Source organism: Anarrhichthys ocellatus, unplaced genomic scaffold (genome assembly GCF_004355925.1).
Source record: "Anarrhichthys ocellatus isolate YVR2014 unplaced genomic scaffold, GSC_Weel_1.0 scaffold310, whole genome shotgun sequence".
Classification (NCBI taxonomy): domain Eukaryota; kingdom Metazoa; phylum Chordata; class Actinopteri; order Perciformes; family Anarhichadidae; genus Anarrhichthys; species Anarrhichthys ocellatus.
In genome coordinates this window covers 46,236-64,957 of record NW_022280320.1, presented here as the reverse complement: position 1 = coordinate 64,957, position 18,722 = coordinate 46,236, and the positions used below count along the sequence as shown (strand labels likewise).

At 43.7% G+C, this 18,722-nt stretch overlaps 2 protein-coding genes across 3 annotated transcripts; one reads left to right on the top strand and one right to left on the bottom strand.

The window, feature by feature from the left end:
* The first annotated feature begins 102 nt into the window (after positions 1-102).
* LOC116401265 (intracellular protein transport protein uso1-like) lies at positions 103-8,685 on the top strand. 2 transcript variants are annotated; one of them, XM_031879587.1, is made up of 14 exons: positions 103-484; positions 1,315-1,410; positions 1,569-1,652; positions 2,182-2,244; positions 3,104-3,172; positions 3,927-4,010; positions 4,090-4,164; positions 4,262-4,324; positions 4,838-4,900; positions 5,232-5,294; positions 5,381-5,443; positions 7,051-7,104; positions 7,350-7,478; positions 7,612-8,685. In XM_031879587.1, the coding sequence occupies exons 1-14, from the start codon at positions 115-117 to the stop codon at positions 7,890-7,892; spliced, it is 1,557 nt and encodes a 518-aa protein (XP_031735447.1). In that variant the 5' UTR covers positions 103-114; the 3' UTR covers positions 7,893-8,685. The 2 variants fall into 2 exon arrangements, with proteins under 2 accessions (XP_031735447.1, XP_031735448.1); XM_031879588.1 differs by lacking the exon at positions 3,104-3,172.
* On the bottom strand, positions 8,152-16,424 carry LOC116401264 (mitogen-activated protein kinase-binding protein 1-like). Its single transcript, XM_031879586.1, has 20 exons — positions 16,398-16,424; positions 15,999-16,124; positions 15,847-15,917; positions 15,494-15,615; positions 15,071-15,146; positions 14,876-14,987; positions 14,430-14,493; positions 14,204-14,332; positions 13,942-14,066; positions 13,403-13,440; positions 13,103-13,249; positions 12,887-13,018; positions 12,550-12,677; positions 12,165-12,289; positions 11,837-12,034; positions 11,363-11,444; positions 10,822-11,237; positions 10,034-10,744; positions 9,604-9,689; positions 8,152-9,109 (listed from the first exon to the last, which is right to left on the bottom strand). The coding sequence occupies exons 3-20, from the start codon at positions 15,895-15,897 to the stop codon at positions 8,870-8,872; spliced, it is 2,982 nt and encodes a 993-aa protein (XP_031735446.1). The 5' UTR covers positions 15,898-15,917; positions 15,999-16,124; positions 16,398-16,424; the 3' UTR covers positions 8,152-8,869.
* Between the last annotated feature and the right edge of the window lie 2,298 nt (positions 16,425-18,722).

Sequence of the window (18,722 nt, the reverse complement as noted above, 5' to 3'; positions counted from 1 at the left end):
GTGTGTGTGTGTGTGTGTGTGTGTGTGTGTGTGTGTGTGTGTGTGTGTGTGTGTGTGTGTGTGTGTGTATATAAGCTGTTGGACTTTTGCTCAGCAGCAGCTTTTGGTTTCAGGATGAAGTCTGTTCTGTTTCTGCTGCTGTTCTTCTCTGTCAGTTGGGGACAGTTGGAGGCTTCTGTCTCCCAGGAGGAGGACCTGAGGACGGTGGAGGACGACGACGACGTCCCCCCGGAGCTCCCCGTCCTCTGGGACGAGCTGCGGGGCCTGAAGGACCTGGTCCTCAGCGTAAAGGCCGCGGAGGTGGAGCAGCGTCAGGCCATCAGGAGCCTGGAGACCCGGCTGAGGGACGGAGAGCTGGAGGACTGGACGCAGAGACGCAGCCTGGACGGTCTGGAGGAGACAGTGGAGCAGCAGAAGGAGGAGCTGAGGAGAACCATGGAGATGAACTCAGACCTGAGGAGGAAGCTGGAGGAGCAAAGCAAAGGTAGGAGGAGGAGGAGAGCAAAGGTAGGAGGAGAGGAAAGGGAGGGGGGGGGAGGAAGAGGAGGATAGGCAGAGCAAATGGAGGGGGAGGAGTTTAAAAGATTCCTCTGTTGATGCTCTTTGCAGCAAAATAATTTGTTTCTGGACGAGAAAACCAGAATTTGATGCTGGAAGATGTTTAAAAGTCCGACTGTGTTCAGCTGTTAGAAGTTAGACTCGTTATTATTTACAGAAACAAGAGAACGATACATCAAGGTGTCGTCTGCATAAATAATGAAATATTTTATTAATGTAATTTTAAAGAAGTAAAATGGGACCCAGTATGGAGCCTTGTGGGACGCCATCATTTTTAAAAAGCTAGAATATACACAAAGTTGGACACTTTGTATAGTTTTCAAACCATTTAACATTATTAGATTAGATTGGATGAACTCTTAATAAAAGGAATAATGCTCACAGTATTCTTTAGAGTCAGTTACATTTATGACGTCATTTAGCAGCTTCATTGTAGCCGTGACGTTACTGTTTATATCTAAAACCAGACATAACCTTTAATTTATAAGATTTATAGGAGTTAGTTTGATCTCTGACCTTCAATAAGATAAAAACGTATGCAGGTATTTCACTACTTTCTAAAGTTGGGGTGAAAATGTAAGTTAAATGTTCTGGTTCTGTGAGAAATAAAGATCTGAGTCATCAGCTGATTTCTTGATTATCTGATTTTTTTTTTTTTTTAAAGCATCAAATCATTACATTCTGATATTTGTTGACATATTTCTGACTCGTACTTCTGATTGTTTCTGTCACTTTGTTGTGTTTCGATCTTTAAAGTTCGAGCCGTCAAGTTTTCATCTGAAGTGTTGACGCTTCACTTCAGACTGAATGCCAGCGAGCGTTCAATGGACGACCTTAAGAAGAAGAACTCAGGTGAGATGACTTGAGTTCTTCTTGTTCAACTTTTCACAGTGATTCAACTTCAAGTTTCTTTAATGGCTTTAATGTTTACCAACATTTAGCTGCTTTTATCTCTTCATCTTCATCTCATATGTGTATATATATAATTATTATTATTATTTTGTGGACAGCTCTAGCAGCTGAGCTTCCGTTCCTGCAGACCAGACTGAGGGCGAGTGAAAACACAGTGGAACAGCTGAGGAGGAAAAGCACAGGTCATCATCATCTTCATCTTCATCATATTTATGTTTACAGTTTGTTTCGTTACTTTGTGACCTGATTTGCAAAATTGTAAACTCAAGTCACATGACTTTAACACAAATACTTTAATACAAAGACTTGTGACTTTAACACAAATACTTTAATACAAAGACTTGTGACTTTAACACAAATACTTTAATACAAAGACTTGTGACTTTAACACAAATACTTTAATACAAAGACTCGTGACTTTAACACAAAGACTCGTGACTTTAACACAAAGACTCGTAACTTTAACACAGACTCGTAACTTTAACACAGACTCGTGACTTTAACACAGACTCGTGGCGTTAACACAAAGACTTTAACACAAAGACTTCTAACTTTAATACAAAGACTTGTGACTTTAACACAAAGACTTGTGACTTTAACACAGACTCGTGGCGTTAACACAAAGACTTTACCACAAAGACTTTAACACAAAGACTTGTGACTAACAAAGTGACTCGTGACTCTGAGATAAAGTTTGGTTTGTTTCCACAGTTCTTTCAGTCAGGTTGTGTAACGCTGAAAGTCTGATGGAGGAGCTGATGAGACAGCCCTCAGGTCAGTTTCCTCTTAACTTTAACCCTCTTATTGATCATTACTAATCAATAAATATACATGTTTTAATTAACAGACTATATTGTAGCTGTAAACAGATCTAGAGTCTTCATAGGAGAACAAATACAGAACATTAATAAACCTTTATAAGTGCTTACAGCTACATTGTAGTATGTTATTAACCTTTTAGTGCATGTTGATAGTGTTCCTGTGTGCTTCTAGGAGATGTAGTTCTGACTGTGCTTCTGACTTCATGATCTCATTTTAGTGGAATGTTTTTTATTAAACTGCTGAACTTTGAATCAAAAGTAAAATACCTTTATATATTAATATTAGTGCAGGGCAAGTTAATGCGCTATTATCGCGTTAACGCATTAATTAATTAACGCCGACGATTATTTTATCGCGCGTTAACGCAGTTTTTGTTTATTATTAAGCGGACATTTTTGTGATGATGATGATGACATGATGAGGTTTGCAGTTTTCAAGAAGTATATTTCAAATTGCATCTCTTACACACATGAAGATAAAGTTGTGAACACCGGCTGAATATCTATGATCAGAATCATTATAACTGCTACTGTGTAAAGGGAATACTGCTGTTAACAAGAACCTGATGTGTTTAAAGTGTTTGCAAACCAAATGTTACTGACCTTTTGTTCATATAGCAGTACTTTCAAAATAAAAGTGCGCAATACACTACTTTTGAATTCATGATTGAATTTTGCGCATAACAATGAGATTAATCGCAAACAAATCATGCGATTAAAAATTGTAATCGTTACCCAGCACTAATTAATACGAATGATATAAGTTACAAATATTAAGACACTTTTGGCCATTTTATTTCTTTATTTCCCAGCATTCCCGACTTCAAACAGTTCGTCTCAGACTGAAACTGAGCTGGAGGAGATGAACTCAAATACTCAAGGTGACTGAACCAATCCACCAATCACAATCAGTATGAGATCATTGATTTCATCAGATCAATAATTACAGTGACTACCTCTGTTTTTTTATGTTTATGTTTAGACTCCAGATTTTATTCACAAACTCAGTGCTGCTGATAAAGCGGCACTGTTTCTCTAGTGTGTGCGTGCGTGCGTGCGTGCGTGCGTGCGTGCGTGCGTCTGTATAGTTTCAGTTCTGCAGAGTCGACTGAACTCACTGGAGAAAAAACTGAACTCATCTGCAGAAAGAGACAAGCTCAGCTTAATACGAGGTCATCCATCCATCCATTCAACCATCCATCCATCCTTTCTTTTTTTCTTTCTTTCTTTCGTAATACTCATTAATCATTAATTCTTACGTAAGCCGCGTACTTAAGTACAGTTTTACTTGATTTCACACTTTGACGAGTGACTAAAAACCTTGTGAAGTATTTTCTTCTCCTGCTTCGTGTTTCATTACAGAGTCATAATAAAAACATCAATCCGTTCATGTCAGTGCTATAGAAATGATGAATCAATATGTCGATGTGGTCATTGTTGTTTGGGATTATTTTTACTTTTTAAGCATAAAAGTACATAATAATTATCAGCAAAATGTACTTTAAGTGCAGTACTTTTACCTATAATAGAGTACTTTTACCTCAACAATAATACTTTGAACACTTTCTGTTATGCTCAGCTGTTTTTTTTCTGACGCCTCCTTCAGATCAGTGATGTCACTTCCTGTGTTTTCAGTTCAGGATGACGCGGTGAAGCAGCTGCAGGTAAGATTGAACTCTGCAGAGACTCAGATTCAGCAGCTGCAGACAGACCAATCAGGTAACAGAGAGAGAGAGAATCTACACTGAAGCTCACAGAGGAAATGTTTCACTGCAGCTGGTTTATCTTCGTGTTTCAGATCAAACCTCCAAACCGATGAAGCTACAGAGAAAGGTGAACACAACCGAGAGTCTCCTGGACACAATGAACACAGGTACATCATACATCAATCTGTTTATTAAGCAGTCCACTAGAGAGGAGCCGATCGTGTTGTTTGGACAGCTGATTCACTTTCACTGTTTTATCCTCAGCTCTGGAGGTAAGACTGAGTGTCAGTGAGAAACATCTGGAAGATCTTAAGACAGAAAACACAGGTAACACTCTGAAGGTTTAGGACTAACTGTAGATTATGAAATTATATCAGAATAAAACAATAATTTATTTGAGCTCATGTGTTGCTTCAAACTGGAGGATCCAGTAAAGTTCCCAGAGGAACTAATTTGACCTCCTGATGGTTCTGGTTGGAACCTTTATGATCAAACTGTTGATTTCACCCTCTGGCCACTTTATTAGGTACACCTGTAAAATCTAATACAACCCAATACAACTGTACTGCCAGTCCAGGTTTTAATAACCACTGAGTATGACCTCATTGATAAATATGTAAATCAACAAAAACAGAATATTAGAAGCTTTGTAAAGCTGGACTTTGTGGGTTGGTTCTATTGTGCAGGTACAGTGTAAATCTGAGAATAGTATGAATTGTCTTTTTATCTCAAGTACGTTCAACACAACAATGTTTGCAAAGATGTTTTAAAGGTAAACTCTGGAGGATCCAACATGGTTCCCTGAGGAGCCCCTTCTAAACAAGAATGTTCTCTCTTTAGAGTTGGAGGTCAGACTGAGAGTCAGTGAGAAACATCTGGAAGAACTGAAGACAGAAAACACAGGTAACACTCTGAAGGTTTATCCATAAAGAACTGATAGAAATATGTTGACGTCCTTAGAGAGACACATGTAGAGAATGTTCTGACTGAAGCAGTGGAGTATCCAGTAAGGTTCCCTGAGGAACTCCTTTATCATCCTGATGGTTATTGTAGGAACCTTTTATGACATTTGAATTGACAGGAATTATAACTCAGCTATTTATAATACAGATGATTAAAATCCTTTTTTATATTTTAAAGTAGACGTTTGTTTTTTGCTTCTGTTGTGTGTTTTTCCATAAATGTACTCCAGGAGTCACAAGTTCTTTGTTTCTGATTTATTTTGTGTTTTCAGTTCAGTCTGTTCAACTTTCCTTGATGGAGTCCAGACTGACAGATAGCCACAACAAAACTACAGGTAGATTTAAATTAACTTTATTATATTCATGAACACAAGTGGTAAATAGTTTGAAATGAATCATATATTTCCTGTTTTCTCTTCAGAGTTGGAGGTCAGACTGAGGGTCAGTGACAAACAGCTTGAAGATGTGAAGACAGAAAACACAGGTAACACCCTGAAGGTTTAAAATAACTAGCTTTATATCCATGTATTGTATAAATATTAGTGCTGGGCAATGATTAACATTTTAGTCGCGATTAATCGCATGATTTCTTTACGATTAATCTCATTGTTATGCGCAAAATTCAATAATGAATTCAAAAGTAGGGTATTGCGCACTTTTATTTTAAAAGTACTGCTATATGAACAAAAGTGCAATAACATCTGGTTTGTAAACACTTTTAACACATCAGGTTCTTGTTAACAGCAGTATTCCCTTTACACAGTAGCAGTTATAACACAGTTATAATGATTCTGATAATAGATATTCAGCCGGTGTTCACAACTTTATTTTCATGTGTGTAATAGATGCAATCTGAAATATACTTCTTGAAAACTGCAAACCTCATCATGTCATGTTTTTTTTCTAATGTTTGTTAAATTCTCAGTAGCGATAACTAAATGATATGCTTATTATACATATTACAAACAAAAACACTTTCACTAACAAGGACCACGCCAATAACAGTATGAGTTTCGAGAGGTTTATTGCATAGTGGAATGATTGTTCGATTCAAGAAGCGGAAGGGGTCGAGGGATGAATAGATATAGGGTAGAGGGATGAAGGGGAGTAGGATAGGGGTGAAGGGGAGTAAGGTAGGGATGTAGGGATGTAGGGATGAAGGGTAGAGGGATGAAGATGTAGAGGGATGAAGGGATGTAGGGTAGGGATGAAGGGATGAGGGGTAGGGGTCGAGGTAGAGGGATGTAGGGTAGGGGTAGAGGGATGAAGGGATGTAGGGATGTAGGAAGAAGAAACGAGGAGGGTTCGTAGGAAGGAGGTTAGGCGATCGAAGGGGGACCGTTGATGTCCGCCGGCTGGCGGGAACGGAGACTTGTAGGGTGGGGGCTGTCTCTTCGGAAGCTCTGGCAGTGCAGAGTCCCCTGTCGTTCCTGTAATCCTGCGAGAGAGAGAGAGAGAGAGAAATAGGAGGACGAAAATGGGGTTGGGGGGGAGGGATGTGAAGACAAGAGTCGAAGAGGAAGTGAACGGGTTCGTTGTGCTTAAATACTCTGTGCAGAGGAAATGAGCTGTGTTCTGGGCGTGGCCCTGTTCCTGAACAAAGTTTATAAAACTAAATTTTAAAAACTCTAAAAAAATAATTTAAATTAATAATTTCTTTTTGGCTTTTTTTGGTCAGACACATGTAATGCTGATTACCGTAATATGTGTGGTATTTGTTATAAATGTACGTTGGTACATAGAGGGTGATAAGAAGCTGTACCTGGAGGGACTTAGGACCCAGGGGAATGTCGGTGAAGGAAACGGGAAGAGATGCCACAAGGTTCTTGTGTTAAAAATGTCCGCTTAATAATAATAAAACTGTGTTAACGCACGATAAAATAATTGCCGGCGTTAATTAATGAATGCGTTGGCGTTAATTAATGAATGCGTTAACGCGATAACTTGCCCAGCACTACTACATATATATTCACTATCTGCATCACAAGTCAGTCACTTTGATAGTGAATCAAGTATTTGACCAACAGATGTCAGAACTTCTGCTTCTTCTGTTCATCAGTTTCCTGTGTTCCTTTGTTCCCTGATTTTCAGTTTTGAGCTTCAGACTGAATGAAACTGATAATCGTCTCACAAACACAAACTCAGGTTTGGACTCAAGTTCTTTACGACTTTAGAGCGAAAAAATGCTTTTTGTTTCATTCAGAACTTCACAAAAAATGATGAAAATTCATCCAGTAATATTTTGAGTGTCTTTCTTTAAAACTCTGAACAGAAACAAAGAATAAGCTGGAAATTATGAAACATTTAGATATTAAACATTCAGAGTTCCATCAGAAGGTAAAACAGGTTTTTATTGTATTAAAACATTGAAGTCAAACTTCTTTTTGCAGGTGACCTGAAGGTTGCATTCTCAGCCGGTCTGACTGATTCAGGATCAGTCGGACCATTTGACGAGGAGACGACTCTGATCTTCTCCAAAACCATCACCAACATCGGCCAAGCCTACAACCAGACTGAAGGTAAACCCTGTCCCCTTAAATACCTCGTTACAACCAGACTGCAGGTAAACCCTGTCCCCTTACAGACCCATGATGTCATGGCCTCAGTATCAGTGTTTGGTGTGTAAGTGTTGACCTGCTCTGTGTCTGTCAGGCGTGTTCACGGCTCCCGTCAGAGGACTTTACTTCTTCAGCTTCACGGCTGCAGACTACCTGAAGGGTTACATGGGTCTCCACCTGTACAGGAACAACCAGCCAGTTGTCTTCAGCCTGGTCCTGAACGACCACGGCGGCTACGCTTCCATGTCGGGCGGCGTAGCCCTGCAGCTGGAGGAGGGCGACGGGGTCCGCCTCAGTCTGCCGGCCAGCTACCGGCTCTACGACGACTCGAGAAACTTCAGCGTCTTCTCCGGCTTCCTGCTGTTCCCCCTCTGACCCCCGGATCAGGGTCTCGGCAACAAACCATCCCTTCAGGTATCAAGCTGTAACTGGACTTTTATTTTGGTCGAGACTTCCTGTGGTTACCAACAGGATGGACCTGAAGACGATGTCATGGGAATATAATGATTTTAAATAAATAAAAAAATAACCTTCATAAAAACAAACATCTGAAGTCTCAAACTTTTTGAGACTACCCTAACCCTAACCCTAATCCTAACCCTACATTTTGACAAAAACTTTTCAAACTTTGACCTGTTTGTTAAAGTGTTCCTTTAATAACAGTTATAAAAAGAGGAACTTCAGTGTGTATCCTCTGGAGACAACGAGTCTGTTCAGTGTAACATCAGCAGAATAAACACAAACTAAAAATCTGATTCAAGTGAACTCAGGAAGAACCATTTACATCAAATAAAGGAACAACAAAGTTTGTTCAAAGTGTCTCGTATTGCAGTTTGTTCCTTTAGTAAGTCTCTACAGTCTAACATCAACGTTTCATAACAATAACTCTTCAGAAATCTAAAATAAAAACTTCCACGACTCCGTCGCTGAAACTTCTTTCAAAAAAACGACTCGAAAGAAATTTCAAGTCATTCAGTTTCGAAAACAAATTCAGTTTCTTAAAAAAAAAAAAAAGTTTTGTAGGATCGACTCGTCTGTCCTTTAAGACCAGAGAGATTCTTGCATAATAATAAAAGAAAGTAACAAGTTCAGAATAAATCAAAATGGCTTCAGATCCTTCATCTGTGAAGACGAGGAGGAAGAAAAGACAGAGGAAGGAAGGAAAGAAGAAAAAAAAGATGGAGATGAAAGAGGAAAAGATGACAAAGAAAAAATGGATGAAGAATGGAAGAGCATCAGAGGATGAAGAGGAGTGGATGAGGAGGAGCAGTGGATGAAAAGCCTCAGAGGATGAAGAGGAAAAAGAAGAAAAAAGTAAAGGAGGAAGACTAAGAGGAGGAGGATGAAGAGCCTCAGTGATGAGCCTCCATGTTGTGGACCCGGTGGTGAACGGCCTGCAGCAGCAGCAGAGAATACTCCTCCAGCAGAGTTGCTGTCTTCACCCCCCCCAGCCTCTCCTCAACTCCCAGCATGCTCGGCACGCCGAGCGGAAGACAGTCGAGCTCCGCCCTCATGGCCTGGAAGGCCTCCGATAGGACGACGGCTATCTGGCGCTGGTTGGGGGCGGAGTCATCGTGAGAGGAGCCTCTCACCTGGAGGAGAGAGAGAGAGAGAGAGAGAGAGAGACACACAGGTGAGGGAGCTGATGATGTCACTGCTGATGTCCTTCAACTGCCCCGCCCCCTTCCTGTTTCACAACCTCTGGTCTGAACCAGGAGACCCTATTTATTTAAAGTGTTAAAGCTGCATTCTCTCCACTGACCAGCAGGGGGCGACTCCTCTGGTTGTATAGAAGTCTATGAGAAAATGACTCTACTGAGGTAATAAATCAAGAGAGAAGTAAACATTGTAAACATGAGTTTATGGTCTCAATCTCTAGTTTCAAGTCTTCTTCAATACAGCATGATGTTCATTTAGTAAGTTATAGTCCATCTAGAGTCGAATAGACCATAAAGCAGGGTATGCTTTAGGGCGGGGCTACATGGTGATTGACAGGTCGACACCCAGACGGCCTTCTTTAGGTGAGTTCACATCTAAAACTTCCTACATGTTGTCAGATATAAAAGCTGTATTGATACAGACTCACCTTCCTGTACAGGTGTGTTGCTCTTTTGAAGCAGCTCTGCAGCTCATTGGTCAGAGCTCTGCAGGTCTCCACACTGATTGGCAGGTCTGCACACAGAGAGAGAAGGTGAGGTCACTCTACCAATAACAATACTGACAGCTGATTGGCTGACCCCCCCCTTCCTGTTTAGTTCTAATTGTCTAAATGATAAGATGGAGGGAGTGAAGAAGAAGAGACGAATAACATCAAACACAGAGAAATGTCTCACCCGTCACCACAGAGCAAGAGCAAGAGCAAGAGCAAGAGCAAGAGGAAGAGGATGAAGAAGAGGGGCGGAGCCAAAGATGACAGTGTGACAGGATGAAGAGAAGGATGATGAAGAAGAGGGGTGGAGCCAGAGATGACAATGTGACGGGATGAAGAGGAGGAGGATGAAGATGAGAGTCCAAACCTGCATCATCTCTTGGCTCCACGCTGCCGCCGCCTGCAGGAGTCTGAGATTCCTCCTCCTGCCAGGGGGGAGTCAGGGGGGAGACGGAGACCGGAGGAGGCCGTGACGAGGAGGCGAGGGAGGACAAGGAGGCGAGGGAGGGCTTGTCGGGGAGTGGTTTGCCGGGTACCCGAGCCTGGAGGCCGCGGGGGGGAGGGGCCGCCTGGTTGCCATGGTTACCCAGAGACGAGGAGGCAACAACGACGGAAAAAACGGAAGCATGGGGGGGCGTGGCCAGACCTACGTTGGAGGTCACCACGGCAACAAGAGGAGGAGGCGTGTCTTTGACCTGAGAGGAGGGAGTTACCGATGATGAAGATGTCATCGGGGGGTCCTCGCCACATTCTGGGATGTTCAGGCCGTCGCCCACGGAGACAGAGCGAGAAATCTTAGCCATGGAGCTGGCGGTCGGACTCATGTAGGAACGAGACGCCACCAGAGTGGACGAGGACGACTTCCTCGGGGTGCCGACAGCAGACGAAGCTGCAGACAAGATGGCAGCGGCGGCTGTTTCCTGTTGGGGGGACCTGGGGGAGGCGGGGCTTGGTCTCTGAGGGGGCGGGGCTGTGGACTGGGGGAGGCGGGGGGAGGAGGGGAGGGTGGTAGGGCGCTGCAGGGGGGGGAGGGGCTGAGGCTCTCTGATTGGACAGGAGGTTGAGAAGGAGGAGTTACCTGAGGGAGAGAGAAAGTTTGAGGTTTGGGTCTTTATTTAACTGGTCACCTGAGTCTCTGGAGGTTCTGAGTCTCACCTGAGTCGGTCAGCAGGTTCTGGACTGACTGAGCCTTCCGAAGTCCGGAAGAGGAGTTCAGATGGAAGGCGGCGGCTCGGGCCGTCGGGCCCAGATTCCTCTTAGACTCCACTGCGGTCTGGATCTTCTTCTTCAGTGGGGGGGGTCGGTGGGTCTGCTGGTCCGAGGAGGTCTCCTCCGCCATCTGGTTCTGGTTCACATCTTGAGGAGGCTGGTCCTGGTTGATCCTGTTCTGGGGATGTGCCTGGGCGTGAACTGAGGAGGTTTGGTCCTGATTCTGTTTCTGGCTTTGGTCCTGGTTCCATGACACCCTCTGGTCCTGGGTCTGGTTCAGAGGGCGGACTTCTGAGACCAGAGGCCGGGCCTTCACCTCTCCTCCTCCAGAAGTCCGAGATGGGAGAGGAAACACAGTCCGACTGAGGAGGAGAAACAGAACCAGAGGGTTTTAGATCAACAGTCTTTAGTCTCAGCTGATCCTGATCAGACTATTAAACATGTTGAGTCATCACAAAGTGTGGATCTGTGTCATCTGAGGTTTTACCTTCCAGCTGGATTCTGGGAGAGGAACCTGGAAGAGATGCTAATACTCTCACTGGAGCTGTGAGAAGCTTTGCTTGGACTTCCTGTCAACACACAGTTTATATGTTTGAGTCCTCCAGACTCAGAGGTTCAGCTCGACAAGACGGTTTAACAGCGACGCGTCAAAGTTAATTTAACTTAAACGTCTAGAGTTCTTCAAGACAAGTCCAAGTCCAGAGACCTTTAACACAAGTCAAAGACAAGTCCATGTCCTCAAAAGCAAGTTTAAGTCTAGAACACTTTGACACAAGTCAAAGACAAGTCCAAGTTTAGAGACCTTTGATACAAGTCCAAGTCTAGAGTCCTGAGAGACCAGTCCTGACTACGAAGTCAGCTTCAACATTTGTATTCAATAATAAATAGATACCAGTTAATAACAGAAAGTTATGAATCTATTCTCTGGACCAGATCAGCAGACCATCACAGAGGTACAGACCTGATCCCGAGAGGTCGGCCAGTGTGACAAAGTGTTCCTTCAGGAAGGCTTCCTGGTCTGGAGTCTGAGGGACGAGCTGAGAGCTCACAACCTCTTTTGCTCCTCTTCCTGCTGCTGCTCCTCCTCCTTCATCCTCTTCTTCCTCCTCCAGCTCAGAGGAGTTTCCATCCACACTAAGAAGCTCAGTGAGCTCCAAGTCTACGAGACCAAAGAAAGAGGGGTTAAAGGTTAGTGACAGACACGAGAAATCTCTGTCCGTCTCACTGTGTCTGTCTGTCTTAGTCTCTGACTGTCTCTCTGTATCTGTCTGTCTGTCTTTCTGTCTCACCGTCTCCTGCAGGTCTGACTGGACTGGACAGCCTGGAGCTGAATCCCAGTGAGCAGCCGCTGTCTGGACTGGGTTTGTCCTGATGTCCACCTGAGGCAGGACACGCCTCCTTCACCTGGAACTCACTGACAGGAAGGGGCAGGGGTTAGAGGGGGCGGGGTTTAAAACAGTGTCAACATCCAACCTAATACTTTTTACTTTAAGGACATACAAAGTACTTTCTGTTACATACAGTATTCATTGAACTGGGACAAACTACTTCCTCATAACAAGGGACCTCTTCCTCATATGTCTGCTGCAAAGGATTGTGGGTCAGAGTAGCCTAAAAAGCATGCTGGCTTCATGCTGCATGAATGAGACCAGACGTGGTAGAACATCCTGGTACCTTCCTGCCAGGCTCACTCTGTCCTCCCATCGGTCGGGATACAGAACCACAGCCTCCATGTCTGGGCTGTGGTTGGACAGCGGGATGAAGTCCGGCCTCTGATTGGTCCTTGCCTCATTGTCCTCTGCCTGGATGGATACAGAGTCACAGGTTCATCTTTCACTCCAGAGACATATTGCTGATAAAATGTTACTGGCCTTTCTACCGTATTCCGTGGCCTTCTTCAGATACCTGAAGGTGCTCAGGTGTCCTGTTGACATGTGACTCAACACCTGAGCACCTTCAGGTGAAACACGGTGGAAAGGTTAGAGGTTAGATGGTGGGTGTGTGTTCTCACCCATGCAGTGTTGACCTGCAGACTGATGCTGCTCCCCAGCTCCCGATTGGTCCTGTGAAGCCCCGCCCCCACACACTGGCCCATCCCACTCGGACAAGGGGGGGAGGGGCTCACAACGGGGCATGTCTTCACCTGGGAGGGACGGACAAAAGCTGGAGTTAACTCTGCGTTCAAAATGCTGTATTTTCTTAATGTAGTCTGGTTTGTCTTCCTGACCTCGTGCTCCGCCCCCTGGTCCACCTGTTCATCAGGACGGTACGAGTCCAGCAGTCTCAGGTCCAACATGGACTTCACCATCAGGACGCCGTCACTGCCCGTCCTCCTGGACCACCGACGGCGAGGGAGGCGTCCCCCCGACGCGTCCTGAGGAGTCCCAGAGAAACACTGAGGTACACTGAGGTACTCTGAGGTACACTGAGGCACACTGAGATACACTGAGGGAGGCTGTTTATATAAGTATATATATATATATATATACACACAGTATAAAACACAGACAACAAAATGTCCTCTGACCTTCTTGCCGTCTCTGCAGAACTTTTCATCAGACATTTCTGCAGGAAAGCAAAAAACAAAAACAGGACAGGATTTATTTTCATCAGCTGCTGATCTTTCCTATGATTTAACTGTGAACTCAAACACAACCCTCACTGATCTTTGTTTTGTTCTGGTTTATCCTTCCAGCCTGAATATCAAGCTGATTTATTTATGTCTGTTATCACTTTACACGTTTCTACCAGCTGTTCTGTCATCAGTAGTGTTATGAGAATAAAGACTTTTCACGTTAAGAGTTAACACAGAAACCTGACGTATATTTTAAAGAAAACACTCTGTTGTGTTACACAACTACGGCAGCTGAGAAGGACAATCTTTGTTACATATGACAAAATAACCTCGATATCACTGCAGAGGACGTCCCAACGGAGGATCCTGATTATTGTGATCCACCATCCAGACTACATGAGCTCCTTCAATACGACTTCTATCCAGCTCTCTGCTGATTGGATAAAACTTACGCCAACGCTTTAGCATGCTGTGTAACCATGGTAACATACCCGTCTCCTCCTCCAGGCATCCTGCTGTGGCCATATAAGGACTCCTGCACTCCTCCTCCTCCTCTTCCTCCTCCTTGTCGCTGTCAGACGACATGTTGACGACACGAGGAGAAGACACCTCCCGGCTACGCACACGCACACACACACTTTACTCAATTTACTCACATTAAACGGTGTGTATAAGTTGTGCTATAATTCAACAAGTTAGTTTTTGTAAATGAACGCTGACAAACACATCAGGTCCTACAAGCCGAACATTTACCTGAGGTTCACCCCTTTTTGCTGTGGTGCATTCTGGGAGGTTTGAGTGCTGCTGGGAGATTGAAGGTCAGCGAGTCGCTGTCTCATCCTGATGGTCAACTCTGGACTGAGACGCCACACGAAGATACAGCTGCACACAAACAGAGGTTGTATTAGTACTTTAATTAAATACTTTTCTCCACGTTTTGTAAACTGTAAAGAACACAATCTCTATGATGAAACATTACCTGTCTCCAGACACTGTGATCAGGTGTCTGCAGTCACTACTGAACTTCAAACCTGTTACTATCTCTGACAGACAGATGGAAACACTGTTAGAGAGAAATATACATATGTACGTAGATTCATACATCATGCATTCATTCACTTTTGTAGTCGGATTACTTTTACAACATATTATGCTATGACTTTTTTTGCCTCTCTACAGCAGACTATTAAAAAATGTTATAAAAATTCATATTATGGTATGTCGGAAAAAGTTTAAAAAGTCACTTTTTAATATATCATAAAGTCATATTATGTCGTAAAAATAAAAAAGTCATAGTATAATATGTTGTAAAAACAAAAACAATTTTTTTTTAAAGTCATAGTGTACTATAACGTAATATATATATATCAATACATATATATAAATACATACATTCATAGTAATGGACTGAATGACTTCACTAACCTGAGTGTCCGAACATCGTGGCCACACATTCTCCAGAGTAGAAGTCAAATATACTGATGTTTTTATCCGAACAGGAAGTGGCGATGTAGAGACCTGACGGGTCGATCTGCACCTGAAGACGACAGAGGAGGGGGAAGTTAACACCTGCAAGATAAAAGAATCATCTACACCTGATGTTACTATGGAAACACTTGCCTTAATGAGAGTACCGTCCTCTCCCTGAGAGCCTTTATACATCTTCTTCTGTTTACCGTTACTGATGTTAAAGATCCTGTAGAAGTAGGAGGAGGAGCAAGAGGAAGAGCATCATACATTTACAGTTAGGACACAGAGATAAAACAAAATACTTCACAGATCATATTTATGTTTCGTTTTAAAGAGTTAATTCCTAATGTGACCAGCAGGAGGCAGCCTGAACACAGAGCTCTGGTCCAAAAATCCAATTATGACCTCAGTCGTAGAAGAAGAAGAAGAAGACGGGAACGTGATAATCCTAATCCTCCTCCTGGTGCCTGCTGGGTAATAACCCTCCCTGCAGACTGAACTGTCATGTTTGTCAGACACACACACTCACTCTCACACACATACACACACACACGCACACGCACACTCACACACCTGATGCTGCGGTCCTGACAGCCCACTGCTGCGTACTTCCTGGTGGGTTCCACGTCCATGTCGTACAGAGTGGTCTTCCTCACCACGTGATGAGTACGAGTGAACTCCAACCCCTCCTCCATCTGTGAGGAAGAGGAGGAGGAGGAGGAAGAAGAGGAGGGAAAACTAATAAAACAAACTTACTTCGTTTTATTAGATTTTTCTCATATGTAGCATAAATGTAGTGCAGTACAAGTATGAAGCAAATACTCTAGTAAAGTACAAGTACCTCAAACAAATACAAGTACACTACTTGAATGCATGTACTTAGTTACCATCAGCTACTGTGTGACATCACCAGGTGTGGCTCTCACCTGCTGAGCGGTGCGGAAGTAGACGCTCTTATCGGCACCACAGCTGATCATCCTCACCTTCCCCTCATTGGCTGACAGACAGGAAGAACAGGAAGATGTCAGAGGGATGATTCATACCAACAACCTGAACATCAGAGGTCACAGAGACTCACCGGCGAATCGGACGGCAGTGATGGAGGACGAGTGTTCGTCCAGAGTCTGAACCAGACTGTAGTCTCGGCCTGCATCCAGGACGTGGATCAGACGGTCACGACTGGCTGTGGCTAACAACTGGAGACCTGAGAGACAGACAGGGAGAGGAAGACAGAGGGAGACAGAGACAGGGAGACAGACAGGGATGTTTTGTGTTATGTTGGGTCTGTATCGTTATGTATATATTTTGTGTCACCTCTTCAAGAAGTGCTACCCTGAGCCTTCCACTTAGCACTTATTGTATTCATACTAAACATTGAACAAAAAGTTCGGAAGATCGTGTTTGGTAGATTATTTCTCCATTGTAACAATGCTTCGTGGCAATAAATGTTATACCGTTGGAAAGCCTGTTCATTTACCTTTCAAACGGTGCCCCAATTGTAAGGAACATGCATTTCTGGGATGAGCAGCACAGCTGAGTATGTGGGTTGTGCCCATGAAGAATTTGCCAAATCTTCTCTGCCGGTGTCGGCAACACCTGCACTGGAACCTGAACATGTGGAGGAACGTTGTGTTCAGCGATGAGTCCAGATTCTGCCTAAGGAAGTTGGATCATAGGGTCAAAGTGTGGAGAAGATGGGGAGAACGCTATGCTGATTGCTGCACCGTTAGAGTAACACCTTTTGGTGGAGGCAGTGTGATGGTGTGGGGCGGCATCTCCATCACTGGAAAAACGAGGCTCGTCTTCATTGGAGGCAATCTCAATGCAGAGAGATATCGAGATGAGATTCTGCAACCAGTGGCAATCTCATTTCTCCAGTCTGGGACCGAACTCCATCCTCTAAGTCTCTTAAGATGACAACGCTCGCCCCCACAGAGCGGGGTTTATCAGAGACTACCTCCAGAATGTGGGAGTAGAGAGGATGGAATGGCTTGCCAGCAGTCCTGACCTCAACCCAAGTGAACACTTGTGGGACCAGCTGTTCCTGCCAGAGTGACCAACACAACCACGTTGGCTGACTTGCGACAAATCCTGCTTGAGGAGTGGAATGCCGTCCCACAGCAGTGTGTGAGCAGGCTGGTGACCAGCATGAGGAGGAGGAGCCAGGCTGTTGTGGCTGTGTATGGTTCTTCCACACGCTACTGAGGCTCCTGTTTGTTAAATGGCCAATATGTCTTGTTTCTTCCTTGTTACTGATAGACTTCAATCATCCAATCCACCAAACACCACCAAACAAGAGTCGATAGCAACAGCAGAATAAGCTGTTTGGCATTGGCAGAGAAGATTTGGCAAATTTTTCATGGGCGCAACACCCGCATACTCAGCTGTGCTGCTCATCCCAGAAATGCATGTTCCTTACAATTGGGGCACCGTTTGAAAGATAAATGAAGGCTTTCCAATGGTATAACATTTATTGCCACGAAGCATTGTTACAATAGAGAAATAATCTACCAAACACGAACTTCCGAACTTTTTGTTCGATGTTTAGTTTGTTGCACTTGTTTTCGTTTGTTTCTGCACTGTACTTTGGCTCTGGGTTATGCTCTTCCACCAGTCGGGGCTTTATGGCAGAGTGGCCCGACGGAAGCCTCTCCTCAGTGCAAGACATATGAAAGCCCGCATAGAGTTTGCCAAAAAACACATGAAGGACTCCCAGACTATGAGAAATAAGATTCTCTGGTCTGATGAGACCAAGATTGAACTTTTTGGCGTTAATTCTAAGCGGTATGTGTGGAGAAAACCAGGCACTGCTCATCACCTGCCCAATACAATCCCAACAGTGAAACATGGTGGTGGCAGCATCATGCTATGAGGGTGTTTTTCAGCTGCAGGGACAGGACGACTGGTTGCAATTGAAGGAAAGATGAATACGGCCAAGTACAGAGATATCCTGGAAGAAAACCTCTTCCAGAGTGCTCTGGACCTCAGACTGGGCCGAAGGTTCACCTTCCAACAAGACAATGACCCTAAGCACACAGCTAAAATAACAAAGGAGTGGCTTCGGAACAACTCTGTGACCATTCTTGACTGGCCCAGCCAGAGCCCTGACCTAAACCCAATTGAGCATCTCTGGAGAGACCTGAAAATGGCTGTCCACCAACGTTCACCATCCAACCTGACGGAACTGGAGAGGATCTGCAAGGAAGAATGGCAGAGGATCCCCAAATCCAGGTATGAAAAACTTGTTGCATCATTCCCAAGAAGACTCATGGCTGTACTAGCTCAAAAGGGTGCTTCTACTCAATACTGAGCAAAGGGTCTGAATACTTATGACCATGTGATATTTCAGTTTTTCTTTTTTAATAAATTTGCAAAAATTTCTACATTTCTGTTTTTTTCTGTCAAGATGGGGTGCTCAGTGTACCTTAATGCGAAATAAAATGAACTTTTTTGATTTTAGCAAATGGCTGCAATGAAACAAAGAGTTAAAAATTTAATAGGGGTCTGAATACTTTCCGTATAAAAGCGTCAGCTAAATGACTAATATATATACATATACACACACACACAGTGGGGAAAGAAAGTATTTAGTCAGCCACCAATTGTGCAAGTTCTCCCACTTAAAAAGATGAGAGAGGCCTGTAATTTTCATCATAGGTACACTTCAACTATGAGAGACAGAATGGGGGGAAAGAATCCAGGAAATCACATTGTAGGATTTTTAATGAATGAATTGGTAAATTCCTCGGTAAAATAAGTATTTGGTCACCTACAAACAAGCAAGATTTCTGGCTCTCACAGA